This window comes from Dufourea novaeangliae, unplaced genomic scaffold (assembly GCF_001272555.1).
Source record: "Dufourea novaeangliae isolate 0120121106 unplaced genomic scaffold, ASM127255v1 scaffold12, whole genome shotgun sequence".
Taxonomy (NCBI): domain Eukaryota; kingdom Metazoa; phylum Arthropoda; class Insecta; order Hymenoptera; family Halictidae; genus Dufourea; species Dufourea novaeangliae.
Window position 1 is genome coordinate 998,050 of NW_015373886.1, and position 26,050 is coordinate 1,024,099.

The following is a 26,050-nucleotide window of genomic DNA, read 5'->3' on the forward strand; positions in this document are numbered from 1 at the left end:
TAAAGTGTGGCGATAGTTTACGATTGCCCCCCCTCCCCGTTACCGATTTTCGTTATTTGATCGTAACGAACAACAGATCGCGAGAATGGTGAATAACAAAGACGTAAGAAAATACAATATTACGGTGACACTAATCACGGATTCTTGGCACCGTGTTCAAAATAAGCCGATTCGAGAGGGCTTCTTCGATAACCGTGGTAACCTGGAAACTGCACCGTTACACGATCAAATATTCCGGAATTCTTGACCGATCTGCGTGTGTAATCGATTAATTATAATAAATATACACTTTCGGTTTGATTGGTCGAATCGACAAGATAAACTTTCGATATAATACGTATACTAGTTAAAATTAGAAATATTGAGACTGTAAGAGTTCGATGAAGAATATATGTAACGAAGTTAATACCAGAGACTTTTTAATGAATTAATCGAGACATACACGAATGGCCTAAAGTGTGAAACTAGATCTGATAATTAACCCTCGTAGTACCCACAAGCCGAAATATCGGCTCCGTCTTTGCCACGAATACTTCGTGAGACGATATTTTGAATTTTCGTATGCAGTACACATTATAAATTCTAATACGGAAAGTGACGAAAGTATAATACTTCTAACACTTTTTATGTAAAATAAACTAAACTTTACAATAAAAAATACCAAAAAAAGTGTAAAGTCGTCTTTATTTTTAGAACAAAATGTGTCAGTTTTAATAAATACCTCCAGAAAATACATATTCTCAAAAATATTTATAGATGGTGCACAGAAAAATTGTAAGGTACTAAAAGAGTTGAAGAAAGAGAAAAATATTATTCCACAAAGATTTGATAACAGTAATGTGTTTAAACTTAGTGGAAATGATTTGTATATGTACCGATTCCGTAACTTTTATTATACCGCAACAGAATAATAAGTTACCATTCAATCAATCCTGAACACTGGACCCATACTTTCAACCGGTAGTATAGATACGTAAACCAAGTTCCTCGTCTTTCTCGTACATTAGGAAAGAATTTCTAAAAACAACTTTCGATTCCCATGATCTCTGCTTTCTAGTTGAATAATCAAAATGTTACGCGAATTTCTCGAAACAAGACGACTATAACGCAAGAGAGAGAGTAGCCAAGACTGATTGCTATCGAAAGATCGGGGATGATCAGGTGAGTCCGTATCGTTTCCCTCGCGGATGTCGGGACAAACGATCGGCAAGTCGCTCGAGCAACGAAAATAGCATCGGAAGCCAGGCAATATGAAGCTATGAAAATATTTATAGCACCACTGCCACCGTTGGCAAATAATGACACACAAGCACAGACAGACAGTGTTGTCGCGGGACAGAATACTTTCGGCGTTTAATAAATAACACAACAGCGCTCCCAGTTACCTTCGAATGATGCAAATCTTAGGATTAATGCGACGGAATACCGTGTGTGAATCCGTGGACCGTTCCAATATTTAACGCGATACTTAAGCCCCCTCCCCCTCCCTTCTTCTTCATCCCGTACTGCTGGCTATGTACGAATCATCTAGTTCGTTTTAAAATCGCAAGGATTACCACCCTGAGGGCTAGGAGCCATCACGATGCATTTATCACTTTCTGCGATCACGGGATCTCACCGTCGTTACTGGCCTGCCCGTCGATATAATCAGGGGCTATTCTATACACAGTGTGTGTGTACATGTGTGTTGCTGAATTATAGACGTGGACTGGTACGCAGGACCTAACAGAGAACTCGTTAGACGAAACGGGAAAAAGATCTGACGAAGCAGATAGACCGCAAGTTCTACAAGGTCCCACAGAAAATGAAATCTGTACTAAAATTTATTGAACCTCTCGCACATACTGATTTTCCGAAGATCGAGTATCCTATAAACGCATAAAATTTATAGTCCAGCGATGACAAAGCAGATTCCAATAGTCAGAAACTACACTCGCAACAGCTGGAGCCTATAAGTACTATCGAGATTTTATTTTTGAAAAGAAAATCGATTGATTCTCAACATTCTCAAAGATTCCAGAGTATTTTCGTTAACTCCTGGAAGAAAACAAGAATAGGCCAATGGTCCCCTTACATTATAGAATAGTCTTTGCCCCGGAATATCTACGTTTAAACGAATCCAGAAACGACGTGAACAGGGACGTGAACGAGGAAGAATTGCCTTCATTCGACGGACAGTCATTGACGGGGGTGAGGAGAGAGAAAAAAAAGGGGGGTAAATAAAATGAGAGAAGCGACAATGATGAAGTCAATTTCCATAAAGAGCAATTCGTGCTTCAGAGTCTCTCAATTTATTTATGGGGAGTTCGTCGAGACGAACGGGACAGGAACGGGAAAGGAATCCGTGAGACAAACCGAGAGGAAAAAGCAATCGAACCCGTGGAAAGAGGCGGGAAAGAGGGGACGATGAGAGGCGAGAAAACGAGAGGAAAAATGAGAAAGAGAGAAAAGCGTGCACGTACACTCTGCATATTTAATACAATCAGAATGCAGCCGGCTAAGAATATCGCAGAACGGAACGCAATTTTTTTCAGCTCGGAGAGACGAATGGGCGAACCGTGAATTTCCTTATCAGAGCACAGATTTACGTGACTCTACCAAGGATTAAATACGGATCGTTTTCCTTTTATTTTTTTTTCGTTTCATTTCTATCGATGGAAATCGAAAAGCACACGGGAAACAGCCAAAATAAGGGGATCGAATTTTATTTGGTACATGCGCGAACGAACCGATTATCTCGCGTCTGCTATCCCCGGCTTGGGGTACGTAATGTTGTTAGGCGAAAGCCTCGGCGCACTCTAAGCTCTTTGATTTCATTACAAACTGCTGGATACGCTCGCGAGCGCTTCAAAACGATCCGCGGACAATATGCTCGTCAGTCCAGACTTGGGATACAACTTGAAAGGCTTGAACGGCGTCGGTCGTGTTAAAATGAAATATAATCAAGAGTTCAATCCATTCGTTAATTCACTCGTGTAATATATTTAACCGAGAGTATGCCAATTTCCGGGGTCTGACGATCGTTTGCATAACTGTCATCGTGTTTCTCTGAAAATGCCTCCCTTAAACGTTGTTCCTTCGACACTGGTAAGATGCTCGAAATTCATCAGACTTCCGAGACCGAGAAAAGTTTCGTAGCTCACTGAGATTTATCGGAATATTTACCTCGATGCGTATTATTTGAATGGAAACGGAAGTGACACCAGAATCTCCGAGCAATTCGTTCGCATTCCTCGCGGATCTCGCGAGCAATAACAGAAATACACGAAATATGTCCGTTCGAGAGGTACTTTCTTTTTCAGTGACTGAAGTGTCTAAAAATAAAAATTACACAATGTTTGCGTTAAGCTTCTCCGCAAACGATCGTATAAAAAAAGAAACATATCGAGTGGATAGATTTTAAGGAACAGGTTCCGAAAAACAACATCTTTAATAGTATTGACAACATGAAGGATCACGAATCTCATTAACTATCGATTCTGGAGTAAAAAAAACGACCTTGACTTTCAGACCTCTTGAAAAAAAACCGATTGAATAATCTAATTGCCTATGGTACAAGTCGTTAACTGGGTTATTCTACTCTAGAATGTCATTTTGTAGCCTTTTCTGGGAGATTATTTAAAAACGAAACGATAAGACTTTTTGATACTCTGCCTTCCGCACTCATATTTGTATATATTTTAAAGATATTCACCATTTTTAGTAAATGAAAATAATCAAAACTGACTGAAGTATAAATCATTTAGTATGATCCTTTAACCCTCATCTGTCCGTCATTTTCCCAACTTAATTTGTCCCTTGGTGTCAAGTTGACACAGTGGCAAAAAAATTAATACAATGAAGAGATAAATAGTTGAATTTGCAAATTCTTTACAATAAAAGTCACGAAACCTCGGATGAAGTTACCTGCACATGAACAGAATAACATCATTTCTTAGGAGAAAAATGTGGCAATTTGACATAATGGGCGGAGGGGGTTTAATAAGAAAAATGTCCTACTGGCACACACAATTCCGGCCACTCTGCTTACGTAATCCTTTCATTCCCAAATTATCTACCCATTACGAAAAAACACTTCTTTCTGTATTATTGTCTATAGTACACGACATATAAATGATTTACAAGAACATTTCAACATTTTGAAAGCGTTTAATGCCAGTTCTCTATCGTTGCTATTTGGCCATTTAAAATACCGGTATTTACATTTTACATTTCGATAGAAGTCCCTGGTTTGCACGTCAGTGTACCCTTACGAGCAAACACGGCTTCCACTAGGGGAAAAAGTGTTATAGAGGAAGGGCCACCTACCATGCTCCTACAACTTGATATTGGAAATTACAGAAATTTATGCCAAACAAACATTTGATTTAACATCTATTTCAGTACCTGGAATAAATTCACGAAGTGGTACGAGGACCTTCTCTTACGCCACTTTTTCCCCTAACGGAAGCCGAGTTTGCACGACAGTGTACACTAAACGTCAAATAAGTCCATAACTGCGAAAAGACGAATTTCAGTCTTGTTTGCGCATTTTCCTCTCGGTTACCTTAGTTACCAACGTCTTAAACAATTGAGCATCATTATATACCCCATACATCGGGTGACTGTGAAGTACGAACGTGCCAATTCATAAGTATTCATGTCTTGAGAAATACTTCACTGTCACCCGGTGTATGACAAATTCTATCACCCATGTTACAGAGACCTCTAGTGATCATTCCAGCTGAGCGACACAGTTATGGTCTTATTTGGCCTTTAGTGTACATGTTAAACACTGTCTCCACTCGAACGTCGAGTTAGACTCGTCATCTTGCACTTACTCGAAACAAGTGCAGGACGAGTCTCAGTCGTCAAATGTGCCCAAGGAGTTAATAGAATGGCACAGTATTCGTTAGTCTGTTTAATACATTAGGATAGAAACACACAGGTAGGAGAGGCGAGGGTGTAAGTGAGGAGGAACCGGGTTCGAGGGAGAGACAATATCCCCTCCGATAATCGACGCCGCGCCCATAATTTCGGGGGCTGTAATTCAGTCACCGGGCAATTATCGGGGCAATCGTTCGGCACGTGTCCGGGAGGGGAAGGGGGAGGTGGGCCACGGATAAAATCGCGAGCACGCGGGGAAACACGAAGCGTGTTTCGCTTGTTCGCGCGGTCGCGGGGCGAAAACGCACGCGCATAAATTTCTCCGCAGGTGCAGAAATATCGCCGAAGTGCGGGGAAAGAGGGAGGGGATGGTGGTTACCCCGTTGGTAGTCGGCGACTGACTGGAGACGCAATTAGACTGGAAAAATATTAGCTCGGTAACGCGAGGAGCCGTGTAACGCGATGCCTTTTAAATTCGGTAATTGTCCACGGGGGGAGAAAGTGGTTGCCGGCGACGTAATTGACGACGGCTCGTTCTGTCGTCAGCTTCTAAAATAATCCGAACGGTTTTCATCGCGACGTATACACCCGCCCGTTTTCATCCGCGGTCGCGCGCTTTCGCGTGCAATTTTCCGACTCTCTTTTGCCCGGAATCAAGGCCCCCTTTTCCATTTAACGGCCCGTAAGAAAGACGGTATTTAAGAACTTTTTGATTGAAGAATTCAGAAAAGATATGATAAAAAAAACTTGCTGAGTTTTATTTATTATACATTCGAGGGAATAAAAAAGACTTTGTTTCAATATTCGTACAGCGTGGGAAATTGTATGTGGTGCTAATCGTGCTGATCCAAAATTGAATTGTACACACAGTGGCCACACCCAAAATTTCAAAAAGATTATTGAATGTTACTCCAACGTCTATCGTACGACCTAATATGAAGTCGAAGAAATAAAATGACCGCATTTGGTGTGAGTTTGATCAAAGACACGTAGAACAAAGAGAAAAATTTTCGATCTATAAGTACCTATGTATTATCCATCGTCTAAATTCATTCAGGTTTGATCGGTTGATAGTACAAAATTCACAGAATAGCCAGTCTTGGTTAAAATACGATCTACCCTCTAGCACAATGGGGCTTCCTTTGGACCTTTGTACTGAACTGAGGGCAATATTGTAATCTGCAGCTAGTACTATTGGACAATAGCGACTTTGAAGTGCGATTAATCCAAAATCCCGCAGCAGGTATAATAATCTCTCTTAACCGAAGTATTTTAATTTTATAAGAACCCTCTGAGGGTGGCTGTTGGATCCTTAAACACAAAAGGAGATTGAACAATAGCGGTTCTGGTTCTACTATACCAGAATACGGTATATGACCCATTCCCGAGTAGGATTAATCCTTCTGCGCTTAAACAAATCCTCTTAATTACACAAGCTACGTCCAAGAATAGAGTATCTGGTATTGAACTATAATACCGTTGTATCATTCGGTTTAATTCAAGAACGACAATTTCCAAGATAAGACCCACCGTGTAGTTAATACGAATCCTCTTAACCCAAAGTGTTCGGAGTTCCGAATTAAAACAATCTTTCTAGGACAATGCAAGATCTCCTGCCAAGATACATTATGAATGTAGTCTCTGGGTTCGAACTGGAATAATTCAGTGAGCAGTAGTACCCCTACTATCATCCGAGAATAACGATCTCGGAGCACGATTAATCTTACAATTCACGAAACAGGCCCTCGTGGAGGATAGAATCGTACATTGGATTGGGTAACTAAACCGACTCCCAAGATTAATGTGTAACAGCCGCGAAATGGCTGGGGGAAGGGGGAGAGGAAGGAACAATATCGAAAGCCAATTTGAGTTGATTAAGACAAAGCTGATGATACGATCTGTTCATTAGGACGCGCGAAATGATGGGGAGAACGCGTAGTAAAAAGCTCGCGTCGACAGATAAACGCGCGTATTTGTCCGCTCGGGCACGGATACAGGGTCTGAGTAACGCGAGGTAGATCGTCAGACGTAAAAATCGTTAATCGTCGAGCCACAGCTTGGAGATAATCCAAATTACGATATTCCCGTCATGACAATGAGTTATATTCAGTGGTTGATAGTTCGCGATCGCACGCGTGACCGCGGGCCGCGTCTATTTTTATTCAATTTAATCCAACGCTGGCCACTACAACTACGATCGAGACACAATTCTTCTCGATGCGGTAATTCACGAACACCCTGTATATATCATATTTACATCAGATGTAGCTACACAATGCTGATTCCCTGCACACCATCAGTGAAACAGTTAAGAAAAGGCTAATGAATCTTAGTTCTATAGCCTGTAAACACTCAACAGATCGAAACTGCAAAGTGTGGCTTCTGACTCGCAGATTTGATTAAAAACCTCTTGCTAAGTTGATGCCCAAATAACAAGTACGTCAAATTTATATCCACCCAAACTTATAGCTATGATTCAACAATTTTTTGTGCCAACAGCAAGTTTTACGAAAACAAATTGTTAAAACCACATTGGCAAACGTCAATATATTGATACCTGAGCACTTATAATTTCCCAGTCTCCTGGTATATCGACGTATAATGGTATTATTCCCAATTACATGACACCCTACGCGTTTCCATTGTGAACGAGTCTGACAAAAAAAAAGTTCGATTGAAAACAGTAACAAATGCTCCAGTAAATCTGACAGTTTACGTCCACGATTCTTGGACACTCGGTGTATCGACATGCAAAGTCTTACGTATAATTTATTAAAGCCGCTGAGAGCGTTTCGGTTATCAACGAGGAGATTCGAAGGCGAACGCAAACGGGACCACGAGAAGCAGTGGTTACGACCAGAAGGAATAACGAATAAGAAGCGAGAGGAAAAAGGTGCCTCGGCAGCACCGGGCAGGGCCAAGAAAAACCACGCGGAGGGCGCCACGCAATAAGGGTCGACGACCCGGAGTGCCTCTGCCACCTGTACGTCCTGAACCAGTTCCCCTTTTCGGGCAGCAATGTGGGTCAGCACGCCTCCTAGGCTAAAAAGGGCATGCCTGTGTGTGTATGTGTATCGGCGTACGCCACCAGACAATGCCTTGACGCGTGCACCCGTGTAAAATGGAAATCAAAATACGGTGAGGGTCGGGGCTATTGTACGTGTATACGCTCCAAAGAAAACGCAAGACCATTGTCTGAATGAATTTGAAACGTGTAAACAACTCTGAGCTCCCAAAAGCCGTTCATGGAGATATCAACATGTCACTGGACTGTCTGTTTCAGAATATAGGAGTTTCCATGAATAATTGTACAATCGAGGGGGTGAGTCTATGTGGAAGAACAAACTGAGAAGTTGTTGCCAATGTTCGAATACAACTATCGGCCAAATCTTTGAAATCACTTTGCGATTGGAAGGTGTTAGACCGAGTTGGAGCGCAAACGACTTTTAAAAAGATCCAAGGTACAGATTTAGGATAGGTATGAGGTAGTAACACGTGATTATTTCGCTTAGTGAGATTTTAATACTTGAGGAACTACAAAGCTCGTTCGGTTGAGCAGATTAGTTTATGAACCGGCGAAGTTACTTCTTCGTGAGTTTATTAATAACGAAAAGTACAAAAAGGAGCTCGATCTCTCTTGAGGAATTGTTCTAATTGAACGATTACAACGAACTGTTCTAATGGAACGGTTACAGCCGACGACCGGCGTTTTCAAAACCGACCAGTGCGGTGTACCGAGATTCTTTTCCTCTCTTTCGCTATCCCTTTCGTAGCAAGCTCTCCTGCTCGCACGCATAGCAACGCGTACGTGGCTCAGTTTCTATCGTACAGTCAGAGAAGAACGACAATAATATTATGTTTTCTCCTCGTCGCCCTTGTACGAACAATCATAATCGACTAACGACTTTGAACGGTAGATTTCGGGTGTACTTCCGAAACTGATAATAATTTGTACCTCGAGTTTCTAACAGAAGGGAATAGAGATTCGCACTTCAGGTGATTACGAATTATTCTATTCGTCTACAGAAAGTAGCGAATTGTAGGTATGAAAGATTCCAGGTGCTCTGAAAGTCAGTGAATTTTAATAATTATTCTGTAATGTAGAACACATAAACGCTGGAAATCCATCAAGCATCGAAATCAGGAACGACAGTATTTAATATTCTAATTAATTCTATATTCGAATGGTCAGTCTGTTCAGGCATGACCTTACAACCTGTGCACCAGGTCAACGAACCGGAAACAACGTCCGTGCTAAAAAAAAAAGACTAGTGTCTTGAAAATTCTGGAATATCAAGTTTACCCCGAATGTGGATCAATCGCTTTAACAGGGAGCATCGACGAATTCGGCGTTCGCATTCATCTGGTCGTGTTTTTTGCGCGCTCCGATAGAAATAGCCAGAGATATCAGTTAGTCCTTGGAAAGGAAAAAAAATATAACGATCGTGGGGAGAAAAAGCGCGACAAAAAATGGGGATGAAAACAGAGGGATAAAAGTCAATGGCCAAAGTATGCCATCTGTCCTTAAAAAAATCAGATCTCGTTCGCGACGCCCCTGAAAAAACAGCTACGTCGGCGGCAATGGTGACGCTTCCCTGGGACACGGTACGCGTATTTACATCGGGCACACGCATTAGTGCACGTACGTACACGCGAGCCGGTCAGCTGTTCCGAACGACGACGTCCAGACGCGAAATCCTCGAGTGCGGCGTGCCGCGTCCTCGAGACGATTCCGTTCCTCGACCTCGTGGAAACCGGGCTAACCGCGCGAGACGTACGGTTCTGCAGACGAGAAGATGGCGCGGGGGAGGTGGGGTTGATGGGGCAAAACGCGAATTAGGTTAGGTTGCGCGGTGGCGGCGTCGCGGGGAGGGGGGGGAGGGATAGAAGATAGGATGCTGGTACGCTACGAACAGCTGCCGCTACGGGGAATTCTATGGTCCCCTTTATAAAATTCCGTGCACGAGCACCGAAGATCATGTAGACTAGATTAGGGTGGAAAAGCGTGGTTCGGAGGGTCAGTGAGAATGCTGGCAGGTCGATAGCAATGGCGCCGCGAAGCTACGAAGAAAATCAATCCTGTACGACACGCGACGTGTTTTGACGCGCCTACAAGTACTACACTTTCTCGGAGGGATATTTTCCGTTGCTGTTTCGACAAGGTTCGTTTCAGATAATTCGGGATAACATGAATGTCGATGAAGACAGGGGGCCGGTTAGGGGAGGGGGTAACGCGATGGGGGAGGGCACAAAATTGTGACAAGAAATACGGAGAGCACTAACATACCGACCGAGGTGGCCGGAAAAGACGAGGCCGCAGGGCCACGCATACGCGCACACAAGTTAAGATCTTGCGTACACCTACACGCATCATAAGCTAAGGTGGCCAGAGGCGCATACGGCACACGCAGGGATAACCGTCCACGATCACGGATTTAAAGAGAAATTTTCGTGGTAGCTTACTTTTGATCACTCGTTCCGTCGTGGAGAGCTTCTGCGAGTTGTTCGAGGTCATACTGTATCAGGATGGTTGACGGGTGGGCGCCGGCCTCACGCTCTCCTTCTCTTCTCTATTTCACTTGTTCCCTCTACCCCGGTCACAGGATCGTCTCACTCTCTCTCTCTCTCTCTCTTTCTCTCTATGACACTCTCCTTTCTCTGTTTCTCTCGGCGTGTCACTCTGTCGCTACGTTTTTTTTTCCTTCTTCTTCCACTGGCCGTAGTTACTCGCGCGAGGTAGCACCTTCCTCTCGAACGGGGGGTTGGGTGGAAGGAGAGGGCGGTATTTTCACCTCGAGAGCCCGGCGCGGCACACACACATACACACGCACGGAGTGGGGGAGGGAGGAGAGACGGGGGTCGGAGAGGTGACGGAAGTTATCGCACGGTGCGGCACATCGGTGGCTCCGGAACGTTGTTCATTGGGCGTTTGCGGAGTGAGAAATTATTCTGCCGTGTCCCTCTCGCTCCCCGTGTATTTACGACACACCGCTGACCGACCAGTAGTAACTCCTTCTCTCTTCTTCTCTCTGGTCTCTCGCTCTTTCTCGCTCCCTCTGCCCGACGAAAGGTACCACCAACGCCTTTTGCGGGGCGAGTAACTGGATCGCTGGACCACGCGAGCTGCACGGCCAGCACGACGGGGTCTCGCGACCACGGTACCACCAACACCGAGCTGCACGATCGAACCTCCGTGAAACGACAGCCGTCAGACCGATGACTTTTAATACAGACGTGGTGGAGGACAACCGACAACGATCGCTCGGCGTGAGCACAGGGAGAGCGGTCACGACGACTACAACGGACGACGACAACGGACGACGACGACAACGACAAAGACGACGGCGGCGGCGGTGACGACGACGACGACGACGATGACGAAGACGGCGACGACACCGTAATTAAAGAGCACCGCGACACGAAACCGTGACACCGACACCCACGGTCGAAAACACCACGCCGCTAAATTCTACTACAAGATGTCTGTCTGTCTAGCTCTCCGCGGCGCGCACACTGACGGCTCCGCGGCTACGAGACGGTCGCGCAGCCCTCGACGCGCAGCAATCATTCGAGACCGCGGATTGGCCGCGCCGCCACCAGCTGCCGCCACCCGCTCTCCGTGCGAAGGCGCCACTGACCGCCGATGACAATCGACGATATTTCACGATTTCGTGGCATTTACACTACTTTGAGTCTGCTTGACGCGATATATACCTACTCTTTTTCTCCAGCAATAACCTGGTGACAAAAGAAATACATGTGAAAGGGACGCATTGATTGTTTGACACAAGTAGGTCAATAGGTCACTGTTCGTTCAGAAACGCCTGTAACTTTCAATGCCCACAATTTAAATATATTTTTTCTTTTAATAGATTTAATTTCCAAATTCAATTCTTATCATACTTTGAGTAATCGAAATGAAAAGGCTTTCGTATCTTTTTCCAGTCGCCTTTTATTGAAAAATCCGATTACGATGTAAACAGCGGTCGGTAAGTTAGGTGATCTCCAGGAATAGCGCCAGATTTGAATGATTCTTGATATTTATTCTTATATATTGAAGTATTACATATAATAGATCTAACTAATCAAGTTAAAAGTCGAAGTTTCATAGTGTTACACTCGCATGATACACACGTGCATTCGTTTGTATAAAGTATACTGAAAATACTTTTAAGATATGTCGTCAATTATTAAAATTTCAAGTTTGGTCTTTTCTCCACCCACGCCTGGATTTTCGGAAGAATATCCTTTGTAATGTCAGATTCGTAAGCAGTGTTTATCGCGTCCGAAATAGCGACGAAGAATAAGTCCGCGTAGCTCAACTGATGAACGATAAAGCAATTAATTTTTGTTCTGAATCAAATTATGAACAAGAAATACCTACTTCTCCTCCGTATAAGTATCCACCATTGTTCTTCGCCAGTTCCTCCAATTTTTTCAGATAAGACGGTATCACTTGCGTGAAAACTTCCGTTTTTTTCTTAGCCTTCAGAATTGGATCTGTTTCTCTATAGTAGGACGATATCACGACTGCAAAAAAAAAGCAAAAAAACTTATCGATCACACTCGCACGAAATTGAACGGGATTTAGCATTATTTGCGGCCGCGCATCGGCAGAAAGGAATCAATTTGCCGGACGTAGAAATCAATATTTACGTCTCCTGAAGTCGTGAAGAGCGTTCGCGATGGCATCGATTTGCAGGTTGTCCAAATCGGTTTTCCCCCGCAGATTAAATTGTTTGGCCAAGTATTGGCAAATAGGCAACGTTTGCGAGTAAACTTTGCCGTCGATTTCCAGCGTGGGCAACTGACCGAACGGGGTCTCTACAAAATTTTGGTTCGTGTTAGAAATCGTCAGTCCATCGGTAAAATAATAACGAAGCACGAATTATTGCATAATTACTTGGCTTCAGATTGACCCACTCGGCGGAGGAATGATCCAAGCGGACGTCCTCGAAATCAATGCCGCCATAGCTGAGGAGAAATCGTATGGGTTCTGCCAGGCCCATCACATTGAAGTATACCAATTTGTATCCGGTCATCTTTGCCGATCTGAAAAATATAATGTCACATAACATAGTCAATAATACAACTACTACACTGTTTTCACATATAACGTATATTGTCTTTTAATTGTTTTGGCACGTGCAGGCTACCGCATATGAACTTACTTTACTGTAGAGTCGAGTGCAATGAACAACATTCACTGGAGACTAACCGTTTTTCAAGGTTAGGTGGGTAGTCATGTATTTCCCCTTCTACCATCCAGTGAACCTTCTTCATCTTATCTGAAAGACCCTCTTTGTCTACGAGGCATCGTGAAGCCTCTGATTGGTGTTCCGCTCTGAGGCAGCTCACTCCTTGCCCACTCTTCTGTCCACTTTCGCCTCTGATTGTGAATGGCACTGTCTGCCAAGAAACCGGTAATTCTTCAACGTAACTCATTCAGGGATACACACATTTCTCGTGGAATTAACAAACCAATAGAATCGAACTGTCAATTCTAATTATTTCTTCGTGTCAGAGAATTGTATAATCATCATCGATAACGATTCATCGAGTCTGCATCGCTTCAGACTGATTTTATCTCACTGAAGTATGCAGTCGTTTCTTTCGTGTGGAAGATTACAACTTCGAAGCTGTTAACCAAACCTCCTTATCATAATGCCACGTCACATTTAATTAGAAACTTTTAATCAAGGCCACGTCGTGAGGTCTTCGGCAAATAAAGACCCATTTTTATCCACCGAGGGCCTGGTGACACGACGAGATAAGGTGCCCCCCGGTCGCCGAAACAGAGAATCTTTGTTCCGAAAAAGGAGAATGAGGAACTGGCGATTTATCTTAATTACTATAGTCTTAATGAAGCCGAAGGATTTCCGTGAGACCAACGGCGAACCGTCTAAAAATAATTTGGCTCAGTATCGCAACGGGTCCATGGACATCGATAAACGACTATCAGAAGATGTGGTACCCAGTAACTACGTGATCGCGATCTCACCAGATTTTCGAAAAGACGAGTTCCACGGTTCCGTTCGTATCGACATCGAAGTATTATATGTTAGTCATTTCAATAGAGGAAAGCCATTTCTACCCACTAAATTCCATTAAATTGTACCCTTACATTTTTAAGTATACCGTACTAAGAAAGTGTCTAATAGCATTTACTATCGTAAAAGGCTCGAAGTCATATCGTATTACACTCAAGCAATTTAACCATTCTATCGACGAAGTTATATTCCCAAAGATCGAAGACGGAAATTCCGATAAAGTCTGTGTCCCCGGTAGACAAGCATGGAATGTTGGTGATCGAGACGTTTCGTGTCATCTCAGCGGCGGAATATTTTTTAAGAATGAATTTTACTGGAAGTTTGAAGGGGAAAGTCTATGGTTTTTACTTAAGCAAATATACCGATCTTAACGAGTCCGTCAGGTGATAAGCGAATCTCTAATCTTTCTTAGTGAATAATTTCTCAGATATTAATACAGTTTTATTGTCGACGTTAAGCAGAAAATTAGCAGTAACACAGTTTGAACCATTTTACGCGAGGAACGCGTTCCCTTGCTTCGACGAACCGAGCTTCAAGTCCACATTCCACATCCGTCTTCTTTATACAGAGAAACCGTTTTACCACGCGTTATCGAACATGCCAGTCACAGTATGTCAACAAAAAGAAAGAAACAAATACGCAAAATACGGACCCTCGAGGAATCATTCGTGTCTCATTTTATTACAGAAATCAGAAACAATTAAAGACGACAAGTCCTCGACAGTGACGTTCTTCGATCCTTCGCCACCAATGTCCACTTACCTCGTTGCCTTTATCGTCAGTGATTTCGAGTGTCTCGAATCGACCCTAACGATCTTAAACGGTAGCAACATTCCAGTAAATGTTTGCGTGAGACCTATGTACAAAAACAAAACGAGATTCGCGTTAGATACAGCGGTCCAAGTGATGGAATACTATTTAACCATTTTTGGCGTCGATTATCCTCTACCGAAACTAGGTAAATTACGGGTCAAATTTAATTTACTTTTGCGTGTAATAAATAAATTCAATCTGTTGTGAATACGCGTTGGTGTATCAAGACTTGATCGGCGTTCCCGATTTCAACGCTGGCGCTATGGAGAACTGGGGTCTAATCACGTTCAGGGAAACCGAGCTGCTCCACAACGGGAACGACAGTTCTTACCTGAACACAAGGAGTGTCAGCTGGACTGTGGCCCACGAGTTAGCGCACATGTGGTTCGGTAATCTGGTCACCATGAGATGGTGGAACGATCTATGGCTGAACGAGGGATTCGCGACATACATGGAGCACATGGCGATCGACTTTGTGTTCCCCGAATGGAATCTGGTCAACCACCGCAAGTCACTTAATACACACAACTGTGTCTGTCGGAGAATCTGAGAATTTCTTTTCTTTTATTAGATAGATTCCTTTCCGTTGCATACTAAGTACGTAGCCATGAGACACGACGGCAAAACCCGAGCCCGTCCTATCGTCAAACGCGTCGAAGATCCCGAAGAAATCGAAGAAATGTTCGATCGACTATCGTACCACAAGGTATACGGTCCCATATTGTTCAATTACGTTCTCCAGTCGGTTGGTTCACATCGACGACATTCACGGATTAGAATCGCAGAGCGCCACGGATGTGTACGGATCATTCCACGCGAAATCGGACACTTTTTGGAGCATTATTACGGACTTTGATCAAATTTGGATATGTTTTAGTTTTTAGTGATATATAAACGTATCTCGCAGAATTTTGAAAATGTTAAAAATTGTTGATTTTACAGCTGTTCAAAATTTAGGGTCAACCTTTCTTCAATAAATCATAATTATTGAACTAACGAACTGATCAAAATCAGCTTTGCGACTGCTTACAGTGGAGACATAACAGTACCTACTCAAAAGTATTTCAGATAGAAGAAATTTTTTTTTACCATTTATTTTGTAATTCCTTTAAAGAAATGCCATTTCATAATAGTAGGGCCCAATTGGAAAATTTAAAAAAAATTGAGGATGCAGTCCTAATTGTCCTCTTTATGGAAGAATTTTAAAAAATGTGGAGATTTTACAATTGACCATATGAAAACTAATTGAAGTTAACGCTGCGTCGAAACCCATCGACTCGACCGGCCGAGCCGTACCGGCTAGCCTAGTACCACCACAGACGAGATATAACGATAGACATAACATGCAATGTAATTTTCTGTCCCATGTTTCGGGAGCTTCAGGAGCCCCCGTACCATTTCAGAATTCCATTCCTTGCTAGTCTAGACGGTGTCGAATGTAATTCCTGAAATCGGAAACTTTTATGGAGAAGTGGGCTCTAACCAACGTGATTTTCGTGGGACACCAAGTCCCATAAGATGTTAGGTCTATTCTTATATCTCGTCTGTGGTACAATATGGTTTGTCCGGCCGAGCAGGTGTAATTCGACGCAGCGTTCACTTCAATTAATTTTCATACAGGCAATTTTAAAGTGTCCAGATATGTTCATAAAGAGGACAAATGGGGCTATATCCTCATTTTTTCTAAATGTTTAAATAGTTCCCCCGTATAAAAACAGGGTATCTATTTAAAACAATTGCACAATAAATGGTTAAAAAATATCTGTTTTAAATGAAATCATTTTTATTTGGTACTCTTATGTCTGCACTGTAAGTATCCGCAAAGCTAATTTTGATCAGTTCGTTAGTTCAATAGTTATGATTTATTGAAAAAAGGTAGACCCTAAATTTCAAACAGCCGTAAAATCAACAAATTTTCAAAAGTCCTTCAAGATACGTTTATATATTATTGCTCTAAAAAGTGTTCGATTTCGCGTGGAATGACCCGTACATGACATAGATCCTCGTTAAACGCCAGGCGGCAGCCGTGATCAGAATGCTGGAGGACGCGATCGGCAACACGAAGTTCGTTCGCGGGGTCAGGGATTACCTGACGAGATATCAGTTCCGTAACGCTGACTCCCGCGACCTGTTCGAAGTTCTCCGGAACAGCAGCAACATCGATATCGGCGATTTCATGAGCCGATGGACCAAAACTCCCGGGTTCCCGATGATCGACGTGCGTCGCGATAACGTCGTTTTCCGGCTCTCGCAACGACGGTTCGCGGTGAGCAAGAAATTTCACGAGACCCTCGAGTACGTATACACGTTAAAACGATCTTGTTTACGGCAAAATATATGAAATCCACATGGGTGACCACGGTCGTTTCTTCGTTTGTAGCGACGGAAGTTGGACCATTCCCGTGAAATACATAACGAGCAGGAGGGACGGAGTGAAGTTCGACTGGTTCCTCGGGAACTTTTCTTGCGGTAATATAATTCCGGATTCGAACTGGGAAAAACGGTTGGTTCCAGCCAATTCCGACTGTGGTTAAATTAATGTGATTACAGTGGAACTGACTCTTGAGAAGAAGGTAGATTGGATTAAGCTGAATCACAGATCGATCGGGTATTACATTGTGAATTACACAGAGGATGCTTGGAACACGTTCAGCAATTTATTGAAGAGCGACCATCAGGTAAGTAAGAATTCTGAAGATATGGACAGTTCCGTACGGTTGTTAGATGTGATTGATATTGTTAATTATCGTTAAATCCTGTCTACCACAGGTGTTAAGCCCTATCGATAGGGCAGACCTTCTGCACGATGCCTTTCTTCTAGCGGACGCGGCGGATTTGAATTACTCCGCGGTCATGAACTTGACCGTTTATCTTGTGAATGAAACACATTATCAGCCATGGGCCGTGGCCAGTGACTGGTTCGGACAAATGAACAGATTACTAGGCAAGACGCGTGTGCACGCTCGGTTTCAGGTATTGTGATTCATCGACTGCAGTGTATTTACCAAGAGTTTGTGTATAATTCATGGTGATACTTTTAGTCGTATGCCCGAAACCTTGTCGAGAAAATTTATCATCGAGTCGGATGGCGGGTTGTAGTGGAAAAGTCGTTCGTTAACAGGTTAGTCCAAGTTTCGATCGATCGAAATCGATCTCAATATCGATGATTAAATTGAAATATTAGACTCACTCTTTCGCTATCTGAAGGTCAAGAAAATATTGTTAGAATTCTGTGTGAATAAATATACTGTACAAAAGAGTTAGGGTAAATACCAAGTATAATTCCTGGAAATTTAGTTATGGAATCGAAATTAGGCAAAGGTATTCTAGGCTGAGGAAATTGTTTCGTTTCCTTGGACTAGATAGAGCAATAAAACCCCGGACGATAGCGATCCTCCAATTGTTTTCGGTTGTGTGAAACGTCAGTGTTATTATATACAGAAATATCAATACGAACAGACGAATTTTCGTCTATCTGTGCTACGTGTCGATCGATTAATAGCGAAGGGATTAACGCGGTGACCGCGATGGATCCAATGATAATCGGTTCCCTACGGATTAACCAACATATGAACAGCATCATTAGTTGAACACATTATTATAATATAGTACACATTATATTCGTACCGAAAATATCAAACCCATTTCGATTTTGCATCGTGATTCGTCGAACAGATTACTAGGCGTTAGAGGTAGAACATTACGAGAATTTCGATTTAAAGATGAACATATCGATAAAAGTGAAGCGTCAATTAGGGAGAGGTATATTTCCATTCGTTTCAAGAGAACTCGGCGTGCTGATACTGCACGCTGCCTGCAGCGTTGGTCAGAAACACTGCCTGGAAACGGCCAGGCGGAAGCTGATGAACTTTTTGGAGAACAACGCCGCGGAACCGCTACCAGCCGATATCCGCTCTATCGTCTACACATTCGGTAAGAGAAAAAATTTTCTTACATAAATATTGCGAGTGTTTTTCATAAATGTGAAAGGAAATGCTTTTTTGGAAGGTTCATTTCAATGCGTCTAAAGCTATGCCCACACTGAAGCAACAACGAGGAATATCCTATCGACCCTTATTGCTGCATATTCCAAAACAGTTCCAACGAATATCATCGTACAGAAACATTTTTTCTGCACTCGAACAACATAATCTAAGAACAATTGGGTTTTGTGTCAAAGCTACATTTGTTGCTTTGAAACATTCGACAACAAGCGGCGACTATTGTTTCAAGAATCATGGAACATCCAACAAAAAGTTCCTTATTGTTGCTCCAGCGAGGACTTAAAAATGTGATTGTTTACACGTCTGTTGCTTGTAACACCAATAAAAAAATAAGCATAGATGTTAAAGCATTGAGATGCGATTGGTATAATTCGAATTGGTTCACTAAAACCTACAGTTGGAGTCTTCTTTTGACAGAACCCTCGAAACTAATTCACACACGTAATATTTTTTCACGAGCCTTTATTATTCACGATACAATACCGCCACAATAGGCCTCGCCACGCAGACCAGCGACGTTGGATCAATATTTGAGAGCATGTCGCGGTTACTCGCAAGGGAGACCAACGTTCAGGAAAGGGATCGCTTGATGATCGGTCTGGCCGGTGTGCAAGATAAAGGCATCCTTAATCGGTTCGTCAACGTGCAATTCAATTGTCAACTAATTACTCCTGGCCTATTAATATTCGACGTCCGTATTATCTCCCCCTCTACGTGTTCCCCCTGCACGTTTCACCTCATTTATCGATATCTATTTTATTACTTACTTTTTCTTTTTTTTTTTTTCTACCCTATTCGAGAAACCTTCGTTTCGACGAAGATAAAACATTATTATTCGTTCGTCGATGAATTTATCCGTCGTAAATTTTCTTTCATTGCATCCTTACACTGTCGTAATACACCGCGGATAGATTATTAGTTGTTAAAAATAGACGTAGGCCAGCGCGGAAAGCCTCGACCTTCTTGAGCTGTTTATTATAACTTTTACGTACTTCGTCCTTTCGAAGCAGCGAACCGTGAATATTTACGCACCACGTAAATACGCGCAGAATAGAAGGTTGTGTACGAGGAAGTGAGAAAGGTATATGTATGTACCTTGGTGGATTTCTTATTAATATGCGTTCGCACATTTTAGATACCTTCGCCAGGCGACCAACGAAACTTTCATTCGCAAGCAGGACTTCGCCCAATTGTTGATCAAAATGGCGTCCACTCCCGTTGGGCTGGACGTAGTCTGGAATTTCGTACGGTACGAGCGTTCCAGGAATTCGATCCTACAACGATATTCGTGATTAAACATTCCTATAATCATTCTGATCATTGGATTGTCGTAATAATTAATCGATCATCTCGTAGATCCCAGTGGGACAGCCTGGCCAAAATGTACACCGCGAATGGTTACACCCTAGGCAACGCGATCGTCATGATCGTCTCGTTGTTCAAAGATCACGAAATGTTGCACGAGGTGATACCTTATCTTCTAACCAGGCCCAAGAACGGCCAACGAACTCGTGTGATTAAACGCGTGAAAAAAAGAAATTTTCATTCCAGGCGAGACGATTCTTTCTGCGACACCCCGATCTCGGCGTGACCGAAAGCGCCAAGAGGAACGCCATCGAAGAAATTGAAAACAACATCAATTGGCTGAAAACGAACATGCAAAACATCGAACGATGGCTGACGACCAATGGATTCGACTAAACGTCTCTGGTTTCCAATCGAGGCGAGTTGAACGCCTGGACCACGGATCCAATTCGAACTTTTTTTTTCGAAGTTCGGCCGAGGTATTGGCGAGAAATGTTTATATAACGAAAGAATTCGAGTGAATATTACAGAGCACCGTTAATCGAGTCATTGACGAGTCGCGATCAACAGGGTAGATTGCTGTTCTACGATCTTTACGTAGATACGCCGTCGATATCGTCGGCTTGTCGCGTGAATCTGAAACCACACTGTCATATTTACGTAATGATGCGATTGCAATGTACTTGTTACATTGTCTTCAACGAATAGCATGTGTACGTAATATTGATTATCGTGAATATGAAGCTCAACGAAAGAAATTTATAGATGCTACTAAGATTTTAGAATACCGATTGTACAGAAAGGGTAGAAATATGTGCACAGAAGTTAGTAGCACAAAACTTACTGAATGGAATTAATAATGCGTGAGAACAAGTTCACAGATGTTGAGTAGGATGAATGCACCATTAGATGAACATTATACATAAAAACGAGTAAATTAAGTTATTAAAATAAACAAATGATTAAATATTGACTTTGTCAATTCCTTGTTTTATATTCAATTTTTTTATATTATTCATTCACTAATGATATCTGCATTCTTTCATATAAATTTATGTAATTGATTATATAAATTTTTCAAATTGAAATTTATACGTTACAAAAACCGGTATAGATACTAAAAAATCTAATTTTCATAAGCCCAAAAATGTATTAAAATTAATATCATTTAAAATACGACTTTAATAGTTACAAAATCCCTTAAGTGTTCATTCATTGATGCGTTTACCCGGCGAAGAAGTAAACGGAAATCGCCGAGTAATAGTCCAATTAACAATAAGAACTATTCAACGTTTGTAAACGTCCAAGAATCCCCAATGAATGGGATTGATTGTAGATGATGAATAATCTACCACTAATTTAACACTAAGCCTGCCACGACCGTTCAAATGACCGGTTTTACCGTGCTAATTCCTGCTTTTTTGAAGGATCGGTAAATTTTTAGCGTCAAACAAAATAATCAAAAGTCTGTCTTCCAAATAAGTGAAGATCATTCGAACCATGGATTATCCCACAAATCGTCTGCCATATTTAAAGCCGTCAGATTAACCGGTATGATGCCCGTGTGATAAAAAAACAGATGTGTTACCATCAAATTATTATCTAATCGGTGAACGGGTTTAGCCCACCGTCGTCGTCTGTGTCTCCGAGCGAAACCAAAAGAAAAAGAAAAACAGAAGAATCCGTAACGTACGTTAAACAATGACGAGATATCGGTACGGAACGTAATCGTCGCGAAGAAGGGGCGCTCGAACGAGTCGCAAGCGACCAGCGCAGCGGCGTCGTTATCGGTATTATCGAAAACATTTCTTTCATTTCTCATTGCCGATACTAGCGGCTGGCCCTGGTAAACACCCGACGACCGCCGCGTTTGCCTTAAGCCTCTGCCTCTCAAAACTGATACAGACGCCCCGTCATCCGTTCTCGAATGATCCTCCGTGTTTCGCGACGTGAGTGCTCCACCAGCATCATCGTTCGCCGAAGTCGACGAGCGTCGATTTTCGGACGGGTACACGGCGCCAGGGATCCGTCGCAGACTCGTGGCAGTTGAATCTAACAGCACTGTGAACGACCCGATAAGGTAAGAAGATGACCAAAAACACCAATCCCGAGTATCTCCTGATGGCGCAAGCTCCTTCGTCGTGGGACGTTCCAAAGATGATCACGGATTTTCGAAAGGTACGACAACGATCACGCGAGTGTTTGCGTTTTTTTTTTTCTTTTTTTTGGACGACAGTGAACGTGGACCCAGTGTCGAGGATGAGCAAAACGGTGCATTACGCGTTGGTAGCGTTCTGGGAGAAGTCCGGGTGTAAGATCGTCGCGGATTATCCGGCCAAGAAGGACCCAGCTTACAGGGCAATAGCGTTGAGCACGGTGGACGGCTTGAAGTCTCTGGAGAACGATAAGATCAGCCTCGATCGGGGCAAGTAAGAGCCTGCACTTTGATTGCGGTGAATACTGTCGCGATAGGTGCCGGAACAATCGGTGCTTCAGCTTCGTGATTCGTGTAGAGCCGAATGAGGAAGGTTCAGTGGGTAGGGGTGACCAGGGCTAGTTGAATAATTTTTAACATGTCTGATTATAACAAAGGAACCATTCATATTTTGTTGACTCGATGCATACCAAACGCTCACATATTTACTTAGGTATACAAGCCTAATTTTAAAAATCGCTTTAATTGAGCCTAGGTTGTAGTTTTTGTCATATTTAGATTCTGGGGTTAGTTGACTAATCATTTACTTTTAAATGTTTAAGAACAAAATACTGGTACTAAAAAAAATTAAACGTTTAATTATTCGTATATATTTATTCTAACGAACTAAATGATGATTTGTAGGAAAGATTAGGTCCATTATCGGCCTACCAGTCATAATTTGAGTCACAGATAATGCACACATAACACACTATATTAGAGCTGATGCAGTTTTTGTGAGCCCATCTACGAACGCTATCACTGTAAAGTTTATTAAATACTAAGCATTCTGTATCATATTCCGACTCTGGGGATAATCCCACCTATGCTTAATCAAGTAACCCCGACCGAGATTTTAACATGTTAATATCAAAACATCGGATAAAATGAACTACCGTAAATTATAGTCAATGCATCACATTTCCACAAAATATGTATGAAAAAGTATTATGCAGTACTAAATGGACAGACATTCATAAATAGTCAGAACAAAAATATTTACTCGTCTCTGATATTTTTAGATTTTTTATTCTCATTGATATAACACGCGAGTTTCTGTCACGGCGAGCATTGAAAGGCGAGATAGTCATTCGTATTTGTCAATATCGCGAATAAAAGCACCATTTATTCTATAATAGAATAGTTAAAGGGAGTTAGTCAACTAACCTCATTAATCAATAAGGCTGGTCTCCCTTTGTCTGAATATTTTGCACGAACAGAAGATTCAGTGTTTCTATATATCGGAAAATTTCGTATGCATGGAAAGTGTGATGGTGTGTATTATAAATTAACAGCAGGATCATCTGTTAAAATAAAAGATTCTCCCTCATCCAGGTACACAGTGCACGTGTTGATCGGCGAGTTACACTACGCCTGTCTAACGTCCAAGCCAGAATGTCCTTCGTCCGCCGCGAACCTCGAGTCCTGTACCCAGATGTTTCTCGAAAAATTGCGGAGTGTGTACAGGGAACTTCCGATTCTCGCCGATCTTTCTAGGGATCTGACCAGTCTCGCCGTGATCGATCTCTCGACACCGCTGAGAAAGTTAGTGGTGCGTTCAAGAACTTGTATCGATCGATTTAATTCAGCCTGCTCGGAGGCTATTGGGTGCATAAATTAATTCCTTTGGCCTTCTATACATAGATCTCTTGTTTATTTACAACAACAAAAGATCAAAATACAGTCTAGTCTGGAAAATATTTCCCATCATTTGTCTATAAATTTACTTCACTTCTCTGGCGAATCCCCTCTCGATGAAAAGTAATGACGATTTTCAGTCAATTATGGAGGCCACGAATTAATTTGTACACCCAATAAGTCTGGACTAAACCTTGGTGGATTAAACGAGTACCGTTTTCAGGAGGAGTACAATCAGCAGGAGATCGATCTAATTCCGAAGCTTGAGGGAGAACTGGCGGAAATACGAAAGGCTTTGATGGATGGTGTTCAGAAGCTGATCGACAGGGGCCAAAGGCTGGAAGAGCTGGTCCGTAAGACTCAGAGCTTGCAAATCATGGTACGATCGATCCTACATATCCCTTGTCCGATCGATACAAGATCATCCCCCTTGGAAATTCGAATTCGTTAACAGACAAACCGTATGGTTTTTCATTTTTCAATTCCTGGAACGGTTCTTATCGATCGTTTTAGTAACCCATATTTCCACAGGATATTCATTGTTGAATTACAAGGATGGGGAGAGAGTTTTCATTGAATAACAAATTCACACCGCGTGCTCTCGCATATTGCGAATACGACCCCATCGCGTACCATTGACATTATTTATTCCCGTGGGGTACCGAGTCGAGATTACGCTCCTTTATTTATAAACGCTGAAAAGATATCGGACAACCATTAATTATGACAATATCGAGGGACGATTAACGCGGGTCACAACCTACTAAAACGCAAGGCCCGCCGATGCCACTGGATCGTGTTTTTTTCGCTTTTAATTATCGTCGCTGTGCAGAGACACCGAATTCTACGAAACCAATTTCGTTGGGCAACAAACTTTCGCGACCAGATAATCGCTCTGCTATGGCGAAAACACGAGACATTTTACAGTTCGACGTATCGCTCGTTTGCTTCAACAATGACATAACTCAAAATGTGCAGTTTTTCTAAGTTTGAAGCGATGGTCTAAATACAGGCTAGCACTTTTACTTCAGAACATATTGCAAAATCTGTTGATGATTTTTCAGATGTAACACTTCAATGTATCTACAACATGTTTGCGTCAACGAATTAAAATAAGCATCTTTTTTTCTTGAGTCGCAGTTTCAAACTATTACCCCCTAGGGTGAAGCATCTAACATGACCCTATACTTTCAACTAGCCCATATTTAGACCACCATCTCTATAGAAAGAACGGTTGTCTGCATTTTTTATCGGTCAAATCCTGTAATTGAGCTTCGTAAACTTTCCACGTCAGGACAGTCACTTTAAATATGATGTTCGCAGAAAATTATAACGATCCGAATATTTGAACTCCCTTTTCCCTAAAATCGTGATATTTCAGTTATTTCGTTATTGCAGCAAATGAGTGATATTATGTATAAGGCTTTTCAATTATCTTGATTAATTACCTCTATATTTTGTTGATGATCCAACGGAAAGTTTCGAGAAAAGTTAGTCCGTCGACATTACTGTGGAAGAAATAGTTAATATTATCTAATTTACAGTAGGTACTTCTGTCAGACTACCGAGTAATTGTCACTAATTAATTGCTGGTCGTAACTTACTTTGTACAGTCCCGAAAGGACTTCAACGTGATGCGGGCCACACGTAAGAAGAAAAACGTGATGGTCGCGACAGCAGCTGCGATCATGATGTTCGTGTCCACGTCGCTCTTCGCTTTTCTGCTTTACATCGGGATTCTCTGACTGCGGAGCCTCTTCCATCGTGCACAGACACATCGGAGAACGGACGTTCGAACGAGTCGCGTGTGCGAGACGTGTAATCGATACGTTCTACGAGATGTACGAGGAAATAAATTATTTATTGTCGTTTCTATTGAATTCCCAACTTCGCAGAGACAAGTATTTGTTCGTCCATTAAAATAACTTTACATACTATAACACGATTTTCAATCATTTATCTGAAGAAACCACATCGAGTAATCGAGGTCGAAATCGGGTTTGAATATCGACAGAAGTTCTCTCGGCATTTTCACTGCGAAGGTGTATCTGAAGCGTCGAAGAGCCTCGAAATCACGATCGTACGGTCTTTGGATCGCATGAATTTCCAACGATGGTTTCGGTTTTGCGATTCACGACGGATCTCATCGAGCTTCAAGAGGAAATCAAACTGCGAGACGA

At 42.3% G+C, this 26,050-nt stretch overlaps 4 protein-coding genes across 5 annotated transcripts in view; 2 read left to right on the forward strand and 2 right to left on the reverse strand.

The window, feature by feature from the left end:
• Positions 1-11,189, reverse strand: part of LOC107194596 (serine/threonine-protein phosphatase 2B catalytic subunit 3-like) — a 218,758-nt gene extending 207,569 nt beyond the window's left edge. For both annotated transcript variants that reach the window (XM_015584280.1, XM_015584287.1), the window contains exon 1: positions 10,330-11,189. In XM_015584280.1, the coding sequence (XP_015439766.1) occupies positions 10,330-10,381 (52 nt within the window). In that variant the 5' untranslated portion in view covers positions 10,382-11,189. The remainder of the gene's footprint in view (positions 1-10,329) is intronic.
• Positions 11,190-12,056: 867 nt separating this feature from the next.
• On the reverse strand, positions 12,057-13,067 carry LOC107194139 (glutathione S-transferase-like). The gene is made up of 5 exons (XM_015583708.1): positions 13,038-13,067; positions 12,770-12,918; positions 12,523-12,690; positions 12,251-12,396; positions 12,057-12,188 (listed from the first exon to the last, which is right to left on the reverse strand). Exons 2-5 carry the CDS (start codon positions 12,906-12,908, stop codon positions 12,057-12,059), a joined length of 585 nt encoding a protein of 194 aa, XP_015439194.1. The 5' UTR covers positions 12,909-12,918; positions 13,038-13,067.
• Positions 13,068-13,689: 622 nt separating this feature from the next.
• LOC107194150 (glutamyl aminopeptidase-like) lies at positions 13,690-20,434 on the forward strand. Its single transcript, XM_015583719.1, has 16 exons — positions 13,690-13,926; positions 14,046-14,299; positions 14,378-14,525; positions 14,604-14,874; positions 14,957-15,225; positions 15,301-15,435; positions 16,747-17,024; positions 17,110-17,198; positions 17,280-17,407; positions 17,499-17,702; positions 17,771-17,850; positions 18,514-18,662; positions 19,228-19,366; positions 19,869-19,982; positions 20,090-20,198; positions 20,285-20,434. The coding sequence occupies exons 1-16, from the start codon at positions 13,690-13,692 to the stop codon at positions 20,432-20,434; spliced, it is 2,754 nt and encodes a 917-aa protein (XP_015439205.1).
• A 1,863-nt stretch (positions 20,435-22,297) lies between these two features.
• On the forward strand, positions 22,298-25,615 carry LOC107194159. Its single transcript, XM_015583731.1, has 4 exons — positions 22,298-22,467; positions 23,568-23,784; positions 24,094-24,249; positions 25,484-25,615. The coding sequence occupies exons 1-4, from the start codon at positions 22,298-22,300 to the stop codon at positions 25,613-25,615; spliced, it is 675 nt and encodes a 224-aa protein (XP_015439217.1).
• The last annotated feature ends 435 nt before the right edge of the window (positions 25,616-26,050 follow it).

Excerpts from the sequence above, each read along its gene's own strand:
- LOC107194139 (XM_015583708.1), bottom strand. The coding sequence starts at position 12,908 with ATGACCGGATACAAATTGGTATACTTCAATGTGATGGGCCTGGCAGAA. Across the intron at positions 12,691-12,769 it reads GTGGGTCAATCTGAAGCCAA|AGACCCCGTTCGGTCAGTTG; the intron begins GTAATTATGCAA and ends AAAATTTTGTAG. Across the intron at positions 12,189-12,250 it reads GATACTTATACGGAGGAGAA|TTGAGCTACGCGGACTTATT; the intron begins GTAGGTATTTCT and ends ATCGTTCATCAG.
- LOC107194150 (XM_015583719.1), top strand. The coding sequence starts at position 13,690 with ATGAGGAACTGGCGATTTATCTTAATTACTATAGTCTTAATGAAGCCG. Across the intron at positions 14,875-14,956 it reads TTATCCTCTACCGAAACTAG|ACTTGATCGGCGTTCCCGAT; the intron begins GTAAATTACGGG and ends TGGTGTATCAAG. Across the intron at positions 17,199-17,279 it reads CCTCGGGAACTTTTCTTGCG|TGGAACTGACTCTTGAGAAG; the intron begins GTAATATAATTC and ends ATGTGATTACAG.
- LOC107194159 (XM_015583731.1), top strand. The coding sequence starts at position 22,298 with ATGAGCAAAACGGTGCATTACGCGTTGGTAGCGTTCTGGGAGAAGTCC. Across the intron at positions 22,468-23,567 it reads ATCAGCCTCGATCGGGGCAA|GTACACAGTGCACGTGTTGA; the intron begins GTAAGAGCCTGC and ends TCCCTCATCCAG. Across the intron at positions 24,250-25,483 it reads CTCAGAGCTTGCAAATCATG|TCCCGAAAGGACTTCAACGT; the intron begins GTACGATCGATC and ends TACTTTGTACAG.